Source organism: Vigna unguiculata, chromosome 2 (genome assembly GCF_037176805.1).
Source record: "Vigna unguiculata cultivar grain cowpea cultivar isolate G323 ecotype 2 chromosome 2, ASM3717680v1, whole genome shotgun sequence".
Classification (NCBI taxonomy): Eukaryota; Viridiplantae; Streptophyta; class Magnoliopsida; order Fabales; family Fabaceae; genus Vigna; species Vigna unguiculata.
In genome coordinates this window covers 22666631-22678340 of record NC_140793.1, presented here as the reverse complement: position 1 = coordinate 22678340, position 11710 = coordinate 22666631, and the positions used below count along the sequence as shown (strand labels likewise).

The window sequence follows — 11710 nt, the reverse complement described above, 5'->3', positions numbered from 1 at the left end:
ATTGAATCCACCATCAAATTTCTTGAAGGTTCACTTGAATGATCTCTCAAGAACGCACAAGAACTCTATAAATCTTAAAAAAGCAGTCTTGAAAGATGAATTCTCAGTTTTTCAGTTAGTTTTCTCTCTCTCTCTCTCAAAACTGATTTCAAAAACTATTTTTATACAAGAGTTCTGCTGTAGTGACTAATAGATTAGGCATTTACCTAATAGATTATCGTAAGTGTATTTTCACTGCATCAATGTAGTGCCCTCATCTAATCTATTAGTTAAGTAGCTAATATATTTACGAGTTCACATTCAAGAGTTTGATGGTTAATACATTCAATGTAAGCTTGTTTTACATGTAATTTTTTATCTACAACATCTAATGCACAAGCTAGGAAAACAGGACTAATCATAATTTAGTAATGCACATGATGTGTAGCCTTGGACATCATCAAAACCATTTTCACTTGAGTTGAAACAACTCCCCTTTCAACATTCATATATAAAATAACAATGCAACGATAATATTCAAAAATCAAATACAATTAGAATTGTTTAAACATGCAACATCTAACAATAAATATAAATTTTTCCAAATTTTGCAAATATTATTATAAAATTTCAAATAAAAAAAAATAGGCCATGAAAACTAACTAAAAAAATAGTCTAAGATTAAAACTATAATAGGAAAGAAAAAATATAAGCAATTACAAACATACAATGAACAAGAGACAAAGTACAAAAGGAAGAAAATGTGTGAAACTAACCTCTTGTAGCAAAGCCAAAGACGAAATATGAGAGGGTGGCCTTAGGGTCTCCACGCATTGTCGGTCAAATGGGGATGAAGAACAATATCAAATGGGGACATACCAAAGAAACACTACAAATGAGGACGAAAATGAAAAGTATTCGGTGCAAAACGCATAAAATCAATTCACAATAAAATTTTAACAAGTTCAATGGTGGAAAACGAAGCCAACATTATGTGCTTAATTGAAGTCGGAGGCTATTGATTTAACGTTAAGTAATGTCTGGACGGGGTTGGATCGATGTCAAAACGGTCCTATTATTTACAAAAATATCACCCATATTTTTAATGTTAGTGTATGGTTAGTGTATGGTTGGAAGCATCAAGATCTTCAAGTTTGCAATTATCAAACTTTTAAACTTTAAATTTATATATCAATATTCTATTTACAAAGCATCACCATGAGCCCGTGCTTTTGTTTGTTCTCTGTATCCTATTTTTTTCAAAATGTGCTTGACTTTATGCTATCAACTTTCACCTACCTCTTTTTGTTTAATGAGGAATAACATTTAATATCTTACGTTTAGTGCATCTTAAGATTTGTCTAGTCTTGATAGCTTGCATATCTAACATGTCTCGAGACTCATATTGAGCCTTCATATGATACCTTTGTCTAACAATATTATCTCATAAATTTTAATCATTTGTTCCACATTAATAAAATTATAACTTAATAATTAAATAAAATAATCTATAATAATAAGAATAATTTTTTATTTTATAAATATTTAATTTCATAATTTCTTTTAAAATTATTATATCTATCAAATCTTAAACTTCTACTCTTATTTTATTTATTTTTTTCAATTTTTCTACCTCTCGGATCTAATCCTCAAAATATATTTATAAAAAATTAGCATCATTTAATATATGACTCATTTTTTAGTAGATGAAAAAGAAAGAGATGAAAAGTAGTGTGATTGGGTGGCATAAAAAAGTGAATTGTCCCCAAATAGGGCAACAGGAACACGTAGTCACTCATTTATTAGCCGTCCGTTTCGCTGACAATAAGATCACGACGTGCACGCAGATCAACAACGCAAACTGCCAACCTCCTTTCTCTATAATACCCCTAATTAGTCGTTCTATTTTAATTCTCCATTTTTTTAATAATTTTTTATTTCTCATTTTTTATATTCTAAAATAACTTATTTTTATATTATATCCTTAATTAAGAGAAAAAATTATTTATAATAGGAAAGAAAGCGTAATGATGTATAAATGTACATTGAAATAATAAAATGGAAAATAGAAAAATAAAATTAGTTTATTAGTTTAGATGACAAATCTTAAATAATTATTTTAGTTAATGATAAAAGTATCGGGATTAACATTTTATTTTAAAAATAATTGTAAACTTAAACTATTTAAACATTGATTAGAGTAAGTTCACGAAATGGATGAATGATATGTATTTACACTTGCTGACTGCTACGACTAATGAAAGCATTACTAATAAATAAGTTCTTAAAGTCCTTTTAGAAAGACTTTTGAAAATGTTGAAATTCAATTGAAAGGAAATTTATGAGTATGATGCATGGTATAATACAACCTATCTATATGTAAGAAGAATGATGCTTAAGCGATAAAATCTCCCTCAAATAATATTTTATTTATTTTAAATACATTCTTTGAAATAAAATGTTTTGTGTGATTTTTTCATCTAAATTACATATTAGTTATGTGTTGTATACTTTAGTCAATTGATAGTTATATGGAATGATAAATAGTTACATGGAATGATAATCTAACCTAGTTCAGATCAATTATCGAAAGAATATATATATATATATATATATATATATATATATATATATATATATATAAAAGTTTCATAATAATGTAATAAATTATGTAAAGTGATACATGGTAAAAAGGTAGAGGTTATTGCATAAGACTTTGTAAACTGTGTTAAAAACAACCTTGATTGTATATAAGAATTTCAATAGACTTTTAATATGAATAAATATTACTTAGATAGATTTCTTATTCTTTTTAGATGGTATTAAGTTGTATAGAAATTTAGTAATCTTGGATAAGATTAGGAATAAAAAATGACGTAATTTACTTCCGAATAACTTTTTTTGAGACAAAATGTTGTATATTATAATTATTTTATTTTAAATCTAATATTGTAGGACCAAAATGTATTTGGGTCTCTCACATGTCTCACATGTCTACTTGTATCATTCTTTTTCTTAATCATTATGTCTTGAGTAACTTAACTTTTGTCTATGTGTCTTCTTTTGATCTAGTAGTAGGAGTAATAAATGATGTAATAAATGAAATCTATTAGCATACTTTGTGAATACTGGTTATGTATAGTACTTGTATGGGCCCTAACCTTTATGAGTATAGAGTTTGTAGGTTAGTCCTATTTTAGGGTTTTTGTACATGATTAATTATCCTAATTTTTCATTACCTGAGGTAATTTTGACAACATGGACGTTCTTCATCATGTAATCTGGTATATATATGTTGGTTGTGGTGTCTCCCTCCTTGACACCCCCCCCCCCCCCCTTTCCTTAAAAGGATTCAGTTTTGGATATGAAGGGGGTGATTTCTGTGAGGTTGTGCTACCAGAGAAGAAGAGGTTAGAGAGGGTGTAGAGGATTTAGACTCACCTCCTAACTATGTTAATGTTGTTTGATTTTAGGAAAGGGACCACAACGTCTCTATTTAAATAATATAGAAACTCAATTAAGTCCAAAAAAGAGTATAGGAATCAAATTAATAATTAAACATTTTATTAGACTAACAAATTAAATGTATTTAACATATAATGAGAGGTGATTGAACTAAAAACAAATATTAGAATCAAAATTGGTTTTGGATATGAAAGAGGCAATCTCGGTGGGGTTGTGATCTCAGGAAAGAAGAGGTTAAAGAAGGAGTAAAGGATTTAAACTCACCTTCTAACTATGTTAACTTGGTTGATTTTATGAAAGGTGTTACGACGTCTCTATTTAAACAATACAGAAATTTAATTAAGCAAAAAAAACAATATAGGGATCAAATTAATAATTAATCATTTTATTAGACTTAACACATGAATCTAACAAATAATGGAACTTGATTGGACTAAAAACAAAGATTAAAATTTGAAATTCAAAATATAAAATTAAAATAGAAATTAAACTTAATATATATATATATATATATATATATATATATATTTTGTGCATGCATAGGTATATGCTTACATATTTGGTTATATTTTATAATAGATACATGATATTATACTTGTGATGTGAAATTAAAGTAAAAGTTATAGATATTTTATCAAAGACACTAAAATATGTTTTATTTCGTAAGTTTCGAAAAACATTAAACAATACGGAAGTAAACTTTTGATTAAAGAAATATAACTTTTTTAATAAAAATATATGAGACGATGCATATAGATATAGATTACTTTTTGTGTAGAAATCTTAAATCACATATAGATATTAGGAAGGAGCTACTAATACTTTTGGATGGTTATCAAATTATATACGTCAGGTTTACATAATATATATATTCCCTGAAGTTAAAGGTGCGTAGTGGGAAGAAACAATGATTAAAGTGCAATTATTCCTTATTCTCTTTCGTTTTCCCAAAACATTTATGAATGCTTATTTTATATTTTAATGTGATGATCTGTTTTATGAATGATTGTTGCCATTTATATAAATGCTAAAACGACCACATGACATCACAACAAAGTTCAACTTAATTCCCTCGAATTGCTTTATGAATCTCACTCTCTTCTTAACTAACTCAATTCTTTGGTACCAACCAAACCCTAAATGTCCATTTCCTTTGTTATATGCCACTTAATTTATCAGCTTTGATCTGATCGGTGTTAGTTCTCTTTTTTTTTTTTTTTTATGAATTGTTATCAGAGTGGTTGCTGGGGCGCATTGATTGATGGAGTGAATCTCGTTTGAATTTGTGTTGCAGGTGATGTGATTGGTTAAGTATTGGGTTTGATTCAGAATTGGGAATTTGGATTGAGAAATTTGAGCACCTCCTTTTGCACCATAATTGGGGTTTTGATGAATCCATTGGCATTCCTGCGTTATTGGGGAAGGAGTGTGAGGTATTGTTTCAATGCTTTAAGGGATGGTGAGGGTTTCATAGAATCTTGTGTTATGTTATGATAGGTTGTGGTTTTTCTCTTTGCTTGCTGCTCTTGGAATTCTGGGTTTTGAATCTGTTTGTCAAAGGAAGCTAAAGGATTTGGACATGAGAAGCTCGTGGTTCAATAAGTTATCCATCATTATTGGCCATAGATCCCCGGTGAACTGGTTATTCTTGTGCCTAATCAGCCTGCTTCTGCTGATTTTTGTTCTAGGTTCATCTTCTTCTAATATTGTTGATCTGGCACCTCATATTCCGGTGTCTCTCATATACACAAACTATAGGAGGGTTAAGGAGCAAGCGGCGGTTGATTATTTAGAGTTAAGGTCTGTGGCAAGGGGTGTCTCTAGACAAAGAGAATTTGACCTCTGTGGCAAGGAAAGAGAGAATTTTGTGCCTTGTTACAATGTTTCATCCAACTTGGTAGCAGGGTTTAAAGAAGGAGAAGAGTTTGATAGGCATTGTGAACTGTTAGTTGAAGCAGAAAGGTGTTTGGTTCGTCCTCCTACGGAATATAAAATTCCCTTCCAATGGCCAACTAGCAGGGATGTTATATGGAGTGGAAATGTGAAGATAACCAGAAACCAATTTCTTTCATCTGGAAGTATGACCAAAAGGTACTTCTTTCTCTTTGCCAATTACTATACTGAAATGGAACCTCTTTGGGCTAAAATACTGTTTAGGCTATAACAATGGACTGCTTAAAGAAAACCACTGCAACTTTTGCAAGTAGTTTGTTAATATTATTACTATTAAGGTCTTTCTATTTCTTCAATTTTGCAATATATTATGTAGGTTAATGCTTCTAGAAGAGAACCAAATTGCTTTCCGCTCGGAGGATGACGGTGTGAAAGACTACTCTCGCCAAATTGCAGAGATGATTGGCTTGGGAAGTGATAACGAGTTTCCTCAAGCTGGTGTAAGTCTTCCATTTATCATCACTCACAACACGAGCTCTTCTCCTCTGGGGATCACTGGTTGTGGGGGAAAATGGTTTAGTGTGTAGTAAAGTCTATTTGATTCCCATTACGAACTTTGATGTTTTTGTTGCATAATAAATATAGCTGCTCCATATTGATCACTTTATCGCAGGTTCGCACTATACTAGACATTAATTGTGGATTTGGTAGCTTTGCAGCTCATTTGGCATCACTGAATATAATGACAGTTTGCGTTGCTGCATATGAGGCAACAGGTAGCCAGGTTCAGTTGGCTCTTGAGAGGGGCCTTCCTGCTGTGATTGGCAACTTCGTTGCAAGAGAACTTCCGTTTCCTTCATTATCATATGGCATAGTTCACTGTGCTCAATGTGGCATCATTTGGGATGAAAAAGGTAACTCCATTATGTTTATGAATTAGGGAGTTGTCTTTACTTCCTGAGTATTAGCTAATAACATTTAGCTTCTTTATGAATTTGTATCTTTATTTTTTCTCTAACATTGACATGTTCAACAGATGGAATTTTCCTCGTAGAAGTTGACCGTGTTCTTAAACCTGGAGGATACTTTGTGTTAACCTCGACCCCTAGCAGGTCACAGGAAAGTTCATCAAAAATGAAGAGGAGGAATATGTTGAAGCCAGTGGAAGAACTGGCTCAGCAACTCTGTTGGACGCTTCTAGCTCAGCAAGATGAGCTGTTAATCTGGCAGAAAACTGCTGACGTTAATTGCTATGCATCTAGGTAAAGATAGTTGATAATATTGTCTACAGAATGTTTATTTAAGATTACTTATATCAACTACCATTATCTCTGCTAAAGGCTTGCTCCATGGGTCTCTTGAAGTAGTCTGCTACCATAATTCTTTTAGTGACATGTTCCCTTACACTGTAGAAAGAAGCATGATATACCATTATGCAAAGAGTTTGATGATGTTCAGTCATATTATCGGCCTCTTGAACCATGTATACGTGGGACCTCTAGCAAGCGCTGGATTGCAATACAGAACAGATCCTCTGGATCTGATTTGAGTTCAGAGGAGCTTAAAATTAATGGAAAGTATTTTACTTTCAGATGATTTGCTTGCAACCCTTCTGTACTACTGCTTTGTCTTTTCACTGACATCTCTCTACTGTAGCAGGAGTTCAGTCTGAAGATTATTTTGTAGACTTAGAATTCTGGAGATCAACTCTCAAGAACTATTGGTCTTTGCTTACACCACTAATTTTCTCTGATCATCCAAAGAGACCGGGAGATGAAGATCCATTACCTCCATTTAACATGATTCGTAATGTAATGGACATGAATACCAAATATGGGGGGTTGAACTCTGCCCTTCTGGAAGAGAAAAAATCAGTTTGGGTCATGAATGTTGTTCCTGCTACAGTTTCTAATTCACTTCCTCTTATACTGGATAAAGGTTTTGTTGGTGTTGTGCATGACTGGTAAGTTGCTTTTTGTTCTTGGTCTAGGCAAGTTGTGAAGAGGATAAAAAAGTTAATTTCTTCAGATCATCTGAGTCCTAGTAAAACATTGTTACTGGTGGGGGGATAAGAATTGTTCTTGATTCCGGTACTTAACTTTCTTGTTAACTTGAGTTTGACAATAAGTGCTCTTATGAAATAAGTGGTTTCGTATATGTGATCTGGTGATTGATCTTTAGGTGTGAACCTTTCCCTACGTACCCCCGGACGTATGATATGCTTCACGCAAGTGGACTTCTTTCTCATCTCACTTCAGAGAGATGCAGCATGGTGAACCTATTCTTGGAGATGGACAGAATACTGCGTCCAGAGGTATCATTGTGTGTTTTTTGTCATAACTATTTTGTACCAGAAAATGTGGTAACTTGATTTACATAGGACCCCATATGCACAATGTGTTACTACGAACACGATCTTGAACTCTTTATTGACATGACATATTACATGGCTTGGTAGGGATGGGTTATTCTTTCTGATAACATGCAAATTATAGAGATGGCTCGCACACTCGCTGCACAAGTACGTTGGGAAGCAAGGATAATCAACCTTCAGAATGGAAGTGACCAGCTGCTTCTTGTTTGCCAGAAACCATTTCTGAAAAAATGATTGGATTTGCCAAATTTTGTCTCACCCTGCGGATGAACTTGATGTTTTCCTCTGGTAATTCTTCTTAACTTCTATTGCACTTAGTGATCATTTAATTCTACATAAAATTGAAAATCATTGGATGCTGTAAAACTCTAGTGTTGGTCATGTAGGACATGGAATCTACATTGGTCTTAATATGGATTTGTTTTTTATACTAGTACTAGGTGGAATGTATCTGTCAAACTTCATTTTGTTGCTTCATTAATTGTGTGGAGAGTTGGAATCTAAACATCCATGATAACTTGTACTCTGCAAGAAGCACTGGTACTTTTGGAACTGCCACTTGTCTGCACACTAAATACAAATTTTGTTTGCTATTTCAGTTTCAGGGAGTGAATTGTTCTGTAGTGCATGTTGTATATACTGCTTGGAGCCCTGACGTTTTTCTATATTTTTGTGCAATTGGATCGGGGAATTGTGGAAGCACTAGATTGTCAAGGTTCACGTTGAAGTTAGCTCTCCAATTCATTGTTTTTGTCAAATGTGTTTGCATTAATTCATTCATTTATATCTTGTTAGCAATTTTTTTTATCATTGGACGTGAATGCCTTCTTGTTAAACAATCGCAATGATTTTTGTAAGAATAAGAATGGCCACGAAGTTTAAAAATGAATTTGAAGTTGTAGCATATGCAGAGTATTTTTTTTCTTCTGTTGACGGGATATACAGAGCAATTCTTAAGTATTTATCGTAAAGTACATAACTTATTAGAGTTGTGTTATACATGTAATACAACAACTCCATGCACCAGTTTGTATAAACATATTTTTGCTTGTTTCTGTCCATTACATTACATCTCATATTCTCTCTCTGTTAATTCTTCGATCATTATTTGACACTTGTGGAAACTATATTAATGCAAAATAAACTCCCGTTAACTTCTCTGAATGCGTTCTCAGTTTCTACCTCTACAGAAATCATTTACTTTCCTATTTAGTAACAAATGGGCTAAGAAAATTTTAAATAAAGAACTTTTTTCACGTAAATTAAGATTAACAGAAAATTGAGAAAATTAATTATTAAAATTGACCAATTTTAGAGACTAATTTAGATGTTTATTGTAGTAATTTGCTTATCAGCAAAAACACTTTTGCACATTAAATGATAGTGAGTGCTTATGAAAAGATTTTACTTGTCAGTAAAAGGTTTCGATGAATTGTGTCTATAGAACTTGATACAAATCCAAATTTGACCAATTAAACCGACTTTTATTATCTCATATTAAAAAATCACCTTCTTTTCTTTTATCAGTAAAAAGTTTCAGTCAATTGAATCATGATAGCCCAGCAAAATTAACACATACCTCTAAGACTTAAAAAATAGATACCAAAGATATTTGTAGATTGTTACCCATAAAACCTATACGAGAGTGAACTAAATCAATTTTGTGCCTTTAAGAAATTACCTGCTACTTTATATGTTAAGAATATAAGTATAAGTTTAAATTTTACATTAAATAAATATATGAAAGTTAAATAACATATAAAAAGGAAGATTAAAAAATTTCTTATTTTAAAATTTTGATGTCAATCTCTTTTATAGTTTAATTCAAGTTTCATTGTTGTTGAATCAGTGAAGCATGACTGACATAATCATAATCCAATAGATTTACATAGTCTATAGATTTACACAGCCTGATTATCAGTATCTGATATCACTACTTCAGTATCTGCAGCAATTGAACTTGTGTTTCTTCTCCTGTCTCTGGTTGCCATCTTCTGTCCATAACTCTCAAGTATGTCTGCCAAATCAAACAGCCCCACCTCTCTCAGCTTCTTCCCCACATCCTCAAACATACACACACCTTCCTCATTTGAAAAGTAGTACAAAAACTTGTTATAATCAAACCTTGGCACCTCCATTCCTCTGTTAATCACCCTCTCCACATACTTAGTAGCTTCCTTCGACTTCCCTGCCTTCACCATACCCCCAACAAAAATAGTGTCAAAATTAACAAGCGGATCAGGCCCCTTCCTCCCCCTCCTCCCCAAATGCCCTTGCAGCAGCATTATGTATGTGTGCATATTCGGCTCACAACCTCTTCTCACCATTTCCCTGAACACCTGCGTCGCCTCACTCGCCCTTCTCAGCCTCAAAAGCCCCTTTATCAACCCATGATACACGCTCAAATCAGGAACTTCAATCCCCTCAACAACTTCATAAGCCTCTCTAACCCTACGCCTAGTCATAAGTCCATACACAACATGCCCCAGAGTCGTGTTATCAACTCGAACACCCCTCTCGCGCATTTCCTCAAACACCTCATGCGCCTGTTCCATCATCCCCTTCTTACACAACCACTTAATCACAAGCCCATAAGTTGAAGCCCCAAGTTCATCCATCCTCTTGAACCTCATTGTATCAAAGAGCCTCAAAGCCTCACCATACTGATTCACCTTAAAAAAGGTCTCCATCATTTTCTCAACAGCATCCACATCAGGCTCAAACCCCTCTTCCTCCATCAAGTTCCAAACTTTGGAAGCCTCAACCAAATCACCCTTATCGCAGTACCCTCCAACCAACCACTTGTAAGTCACCCCATCAGGCCTAACCAATTCCTTCAACTTGAAAACAACAAACTTTGCCTCCTCAACAAGCTTGCACTTGCACATTGCCTCAACCACCTTGTTCAAACTCCCCAAGTTGTACTCACACCCATTGGAGTTCATCAAGTGGAAAAACTCCACACACTTCTTCAGCTCCCTTGCACCACCCAGAGTCCTCAACGCGATCACGAAGGTCTTGTCGTTAACGAAACGGCGATGTGCCATGTCGTTCAGGAGTTCCCAGAAAAGGTCGATGTTGCGAGATTTGCCTACTACGTCCAGCATCTTGTTGAAGGAGACGGTGGTGTGCTTGAAGGAAGGCTGTGACTCTGTGTAGAGGAAGAATCTGTAAACGGGACGCCATGAATACGGGAATTTGTTGCATACTTGAAGGAATAACTCGTGGGTGAGTTGGAACTCGCACGATGTGAGTTTGGAGGTGAGTCGTGACTCGGGCGAGTTCTGCTGCTGGTAGAGGACGGTGCAGACTCGGAGTAGGTGGTCCGGGTTCACCGGAGAAATCGGGTGGTGGTGATGGCGGCGGAGGGGTTGGAGGGAACGGAGGTTTGAGAATGTTAGCGTGGCGGTTCGCCGGAGAAGAAGCATTTGATTTGTGCTATGTGTGTGAGGTTTAAGCAAATGTTGAGGTTAACGTTAGAAATAAAAATTCCATATTATAATTAATATATAAATATTATTGTATTTCTAAATAAATGTGTTTAAGCTTTAAGTGATACAATAAGGAAGTCATTACTGTTTTTTTTAAGAGAATTTACACCTTCTTCTTGTTTACAGTTTTATTTATGACTTACATAAAACATGTACATAGTATATAAAAATAATTGAAAATTAATTTTTCTTCTAGTTTAGCCTCATATTAAATGGCTTTGGTTTCTCTTCTTGTTAGGTTATATGAGAGAGGGAAATAAATTGATGTTATTTACATTTTGTGTGAGTCCAAATTTTGAAAACTATTTTTATTATTCAAATTGTCAAAGTAAAAAAATTATAAACAAATAAGAAAAGAATAAATATCTCATAAAATTGAGGAAAATACCTTTGCTTATCGACGTGATCATTTCACAGAAGAAATGAAAATGGTGATCATCTAATACAAGAATAAGCAAATAATTACATAAAAAAAGTAAGAAAAGTGAAAATTTACCTTTACATAAGT

General features: G+C 33.6%; 2 protein-coding genes across 9 annotated transcripts; one reads left to right on the top strand and one right to left on the bottom strand.

Moving 5' to 3' along the window:
• Positions 1-4346: 4346 nt before the first annotated feature.
• LOC114173376 (putative methyltransferase PMT4) lies at positions 4347-8615 on the top strand. 8 transcript variants are annotated; one of them, XM_085669874.1, is made up of 11 exons: positions 4347-4566; positions 4739-4877; positions 5133-5535; positions 5714-5837; positions 6011-6251; positions 6374-6599; positions 6750-6912; positions 6999-7300; positions 7519-7651; positions 7796-7999; positions 8311-8615. In XM_085669874.1, exons 3-10 carry the CDS (start codon positions 5525-5527, stop codon positions 7943-7945), a joined length of 1350 nt encoding a protein of 449 aa, XP_085526000.1. In that variant the 5' UTR covers positions 4347-4566; positions 4739-4877; positions 5133-5524; the 3' UTR covers positions 7946-7999; positions 8311-8615. The 8 variants fall into 8 exon arrangements, with proteins under 8 accessions (XP_085526000.1, XP_085525995.1, XP_085525997.1 ...); XM_085669873.1 differs by having other exon boundaries at positions 4362-4566; positions 4681-4877; XM_085669872.1 differs by having other exon boundaries at positions 4362-4639.
• Positions 8616-9416: 801 nt separating this feature from the next.
• LOC114172992 (Pentatricopeptide repeat (PPR) superfamily protein) lies at positions 9417-11195 on the bottom strand. The gene has a single exon (XM_028057173.2). The coding sequence runs from the start codon at positions 11137-11139 to the stop codon at positions 9613-9615; it is 1527 nt and encodes a 508-aa protein (XP_027912974.2). The 5' UTR covers positions 11140-11195; the 3' UTR covers positions 9417-9612.
• Between the last annotated feature and the right edge of the window lie 515 nt (positions 11196-11710).

Coding starts and splice junctions, on each gene's coding strand:
- LOC114173376 (XM_085669869.1), top strand. CDS start 5,024: ATGAGAAGCTCGTGGTTCAATAAGTTATCCATCATTATTGGCCATAGA. Junction 6,252..6,373: donor CATCATTTGGGATGAAAAAG/GTAACTCCATTA, acceptor CATGTTCAACAG/ATGGAATTTTCCTCGTAGAA. Junction 6,913..6,998: donor AGGAGCTTAAAATTAATGGA/AAGTATTTTACT, acceptor ACTGTAGCAGGA/GTTCAGTCTGAAGATTATTT.
- LOC114172992 (XM_028057173.2), bottom strand. CDS start 11,139: ATGCTTCTTCTCCGGCGAACCGCCACGCTAACATTCTCAAACCTCCGT.